This window comes from Epinephelus moara, chromosome 18 (genome assembly GCF_006386435.1).
Source record: "Epinephelus moara isolate mb chromosome 18, YSFRI_EMoa_1.0, whole genome shotgun sequence".
NCBI classification, from domain to species: domain Eukaryota; kingdom Metazoa; phylum Chordata; class Actinopteri; order Perciformes; family Serranidae; genus Epinephelus; species Epinephelus moara.
Genome location: NC_065523.1, coordinates 8442114 through 8446670, shown reverse-complemented (window position 1 = coordinate 8446670; position 4557 = coordinate 8442114). Strand labels below are relative to the sequence as shown.

At 36.4% G+C, this 4557-nt stretch overlaps 1 protein-coding gene across 1 annotated transcript in view; it reads right to left on the bottom strand.

The window, feature by feature from the left end:
• The window catches only part of LOC126405527 (synaptic vesicular amine transporter-like), an 8416-nt gene extending 5929 nt beyond the window's left edge, over positions 1-2487 (bottom strand). The window contains exons 1-2 of the mRNA XM_050069293.1: positions 2484-2487; positions 195-243 (exon numbers count right to left, since the gene is read on the bottom strand). Of these exons, the coding sequence (XP_049925250.1) occupies positions 195-243; positions 2484-2487 (53 nt within the window). The remainder of the gene's footprint in view (positions 1-194; positions 244-2483) is intronic.
• Positions 2488-4557: the final 2070 nt, after the last annotated feature.

The following is a 4557-nucleotide window of genomic DNA, read 5'->3' as shown; positions in this document are numbered from 1 at the left end:
TCTGAGAAACATCTAGTATAGTAACTGTTGCTGAGTGGCGTGTAATCGGGTAAAAAGAAATCAAAAGTAATCAGATAATGATCTGATAGCGAGGGATTCTGTGGAAAGACTTTTAGGTTATCAATTTCAATTCCATACATCAGAACTAGATCGAGGGTATGGTTAAAACAGTGAACACAACACACACAATAACCAGAACCATCTTCTTCAGCTGGGCCTCCTGTCTCAACCAGGTCAGTAAACCTAGGTTACAAAGCAGACATGTACTGTGTTTTTCATTGTATTCAGTGTTCAGTAAATCCAGGTTACACAGCAGAAATTTGATCTAATTCAGTGCTGCAAACTGCTATACTTAAAAGAGTCATTTATGTAAATATATATAATGTGGCCTAATAATATCCATCGTGCATAAATATCTAAAAATCTGTACTATCTAATTGTCTGTACTATCAATACTTTTTCTGAGATTACTAAGGCTCAGAATGTCCAGTCAACATTGTTCTTAAGTTCCTGGAGCACAGACACTCTCTTGTATCCATTCAGAGATGGGTAGGGTGTGTAGGTAAGGGTGGGAAAAGGGAATCAGACTTAAAAATCCCTAATGTAATTCTTGGTGTTTCTCTTTTCTTTTGTCTATATTTTGTCTGTGTTCCTACACAGTTTGGAAAAGTATGGAATTTGATGTTAGTAATTTCCAGGTCTGAATAAGCATGGAAAAAAGAAAAGAGATTATGGAAAAATTATTGTTATTATTGCAGACCACTGCCCCTATCCTGTTTTCTCAAATACAAAATTTCTAAAACTAAACTGAAGAGTATTTTTCATGGCATTTGGAGCAGAGTGAGCAAATGTTTACAACTGTGTGAGACAGTGCAGTGCATGACAGTGCATGACGTGCAACCCAGAGCTGCCTCTACCGCTGTATGCCACAGCTTGCAAAATAGCTCTGCCCAAAGTGGAGCCTTACAACTGTAAACTACCAATCCAGAAAATCTAATTATTAACATTTTCAGTTCACTTATTGTTTTAAAAGAGACTAAAAATATTGTGGGATACACACACACACACACACACACACACACACACACACACAAATATAATAGATAGATAATAGATATAATGATATCAATGTTGAAAAAGAAAGAAGGAAGCGCTGCTTGGATAAACAAGGCTCTGACTCGACAGGTGCTCTTCAGTGAAGTAGGTGAATTGATATTTTGGATCGTCACTTTAAAGGCCACTGAGACCCCTGGTCTTAATGATGAGATTGACTTTTTGCCGTTTCTCTGATTCCCAGTATTGAAACTTGATGTATTGTAATTTGTGTATTGAAAATCCTTGTCATATTTTGTACAGCAGCCTACATTAATGTATATAAGTTATGGTTAAAAAACATAACATTATTGCTTTCCTAAAATCACATTTGGCAACACATTATTCATTTAAAATAAATGTAAGCCTGCCTGTTTATTTATGTATATAAGACATTATTATTATTAGACATGATTTATTGATGTGGGGGATCTCTATCTCCTTGTTGTGTTTTTTTCCCACATGTCTACATGTTCTCTGTGAGTTTTCTGGTGTTCCCCCTTTTTTTCCCCTGTTTTTTGTTTGACACATCCATATTGCCTACACATTTGGCGCCCTCTGCTGTTTACATATTTGTGTCAAACAGAATGCCAATCTCACCTGTATATAACTGAGATTGATTAGTTGTTTGTCAGACCCTGAAGAAGACTTTGGTCGATACGCGTAGGTCTGTCTTGTTGCCTTTGCTCAAATAAAAGTTACTTTATATATTTTTACCTGAAGACGGAGTGCCTCAGTTTTTTTTCCTTGGTTGTCTGCATTTTTTACAAACAGCAAGACCTGCTTGTTTTTTTGTTAAATAATATGATATCATTTATTCAATATGGTGTATGTTGATTTAGCTACAGTCCTTGCCTTTATTTTCTGGCAATTATTTGGCAACATAATTGCATACATTGTCAGAATGTAACTTTTTTTTTTCTTAAAAAAACGAATTATTAACATAATAAAAATAGATTTATAGATTTATAGATTTTTAATGTGATGTCAAATGTAGTGTGAAAATTTTTGAAATGCAAAATTTGTAAGAACCCTGGCATTAATTTAGTTTTTGCACATTTTGTTTCCTTTGTATGCATCTATTTAAAAAGTGTTTCCTTTATTGCCTCTATTCATCTAACACCAACACTATACATTTCTAGATGTATAGAGATTTCAGAAGTCGAACTGACGTATAAATACAAGGACAAAATATACAGTACAAAATATTTATTTCACCAAACTTTTTTAAGACATTTTTTAAAAAAAGAAAAAAGCATACAATTATGGTAGTTATTATTTATTTGTGTATGCAGAATACATATATTCTCAGTATGTATACCTCACACACAGACACAATCTCAACAGTCTAACCTAGGAAAATATAAAAGAATAAAGTAATCCAAACTTACCCATTTTTTCAGTTTTTTAGGGAGTAGACGACGGACTGTAGCAGTTTGCAAGTGTGCCCAGCTTACACAGTAGAAATACAGAGAAATTTACTAAGGGCTGTACCTTATCCATTTGCATAGGCATGAAAAATAACATAGGCATTAAAGCATGACAGCTGGGCGTGGTCCATCAGGCTGATAGTGGGACTTCTTCATCTGTTACACAAAACTGTCTGGTTCTTACCTCTTAAGTTGAAAAAGTTTGCCATTAATTCTAAAATCTCAGCACAGTGCAGATCTGGTGTCAGTTGCAACCGGCTGTTTGTGAGGTCAAACTTAGCGTAGCTCTAGCTGGATTTAGGATTGGTTCTAAGGTGTTATGTCTCAGGCCGTAGAATATATATCTGAACTGCTGTCTCTGTACCAACCAGGTTGCAAGCTGAGATCCTCAGGCAGGAACCTGCTAACTGTTCCCGCTTCACACTTAAAGACTCAAGCCCCATATCCACCAAGCGGTCTGGTATGTTTCAGTTCAATTCGGTACACATTTTTCTATTTGGTACCCCTTCTGTTGGGGGACCTAGCACACAGATCTGGTACTAGAAGGTGGAGCTGTGAACACTGCAGTCTATTGATTGGTCAACAGCAAATGGTCACTCTTGCTCAGGGCTGGTTTTGTATCTAACCACTGTTCATACCGTAGCAGGTTTTCCATATATGATTAAACTATAACTATGAAATGATGGGATGTTTTGCTGTCTGCTGCAGCAGCTGTATACTGAGGAAAAAATCATTTAATTTACTGGGCCGACTGTTGGTGACTTTTAGAGGTGGAATGTTTACTTGTGATGCTACTCAGTGCATGAGCTGACAATGTGAATCCATCAGCACACCTTAAATTTCAGTATGACAACTCTAACCGTTACTTTAGTTGTTATTACTTTGTAAACAAAGCATTGCGGAGCATCGTTATTGTGGACAACACTAAACCCAGGCTTGCCTAAGAAGGACTAAATGCACAAACCTGCTATTTTTAAATACCCCATTGAGAGCAACTCTCACCTCAGCCTGTTCTATTTTCAGCCTCGTTCTGTGAACGATAAATGAGGTGAAGGGTCTGAATGATTACTTTTGGTTCTAAAGGTACCATACTGAAAGTGTTTGGTGAAAACGTGGCTTAAAGGGGACCAAGCTGTTTGCTGTTACGACCTCTCGGTTGTGGAAAAACCTGCCTGAAAAACACGGGCTTGTCATCAGTATCTTCTATTAAATCAGTATCAATTTTGAAGTTGTGTCTTTATCGAAATGTTTATACATACATATACAACTATTTTTATCTTTTAAATTAAAAAAATAAATCAATAAAATGTTTTACATTTGTTTTTATTCTTAACCAGTTTGTTAAACTGTACCTTACTCCTGACATTACACTTGCACAAGTCTTGCACTACTTGTTTTTAGTTTTAAATTCACCTATTGCTTTAATTTTTTTCCTCGGTTGTGTTTATGGTTTTTAATTATCTATTGTCTTTAAAAGTCTATTTCTGTGTGTGCCTATTTTATTGTTGTGATTTAATGTGTAAATTAACCCTATGGGCCCGAACGACGCATAGCTGTGTGACCTGTTCTTCTCTATTGATTTTCTCCGCGACCGTGCGTCATAGCGAGAAGCCATGCATATCACCTGAAACAGCAGAATCACAGCTTTCCGACAAGACCAAGCACTTGTCGGTAGTCCAATGTTTTCACAGCGGAAAAAAATGATAAAATTACACTAAAATCATGAATAACAGAGCTTTCATGCAGCTTTGCACACATATTACTCTTGGATGGTTTACTCGCGAATGCAAGCTCACACAGAAATGCCACGCATATCACATGAAAGTGCAGGACTAGAGCTTTCCACTGATACCACACACATCATTGTACTGTCATCCCATCACGCTGTAAATACAGATTGATTGTCTACAAAATAAAAACCTGACGAATTTCTTTACAATCCATTATACAGATCTTGTTATCAGTCACTTCATATAGTGAGGAATATTGTATCTTACCACGTCTTAGGCTTGCGTGTGTTTCTCCCTGTCTATCC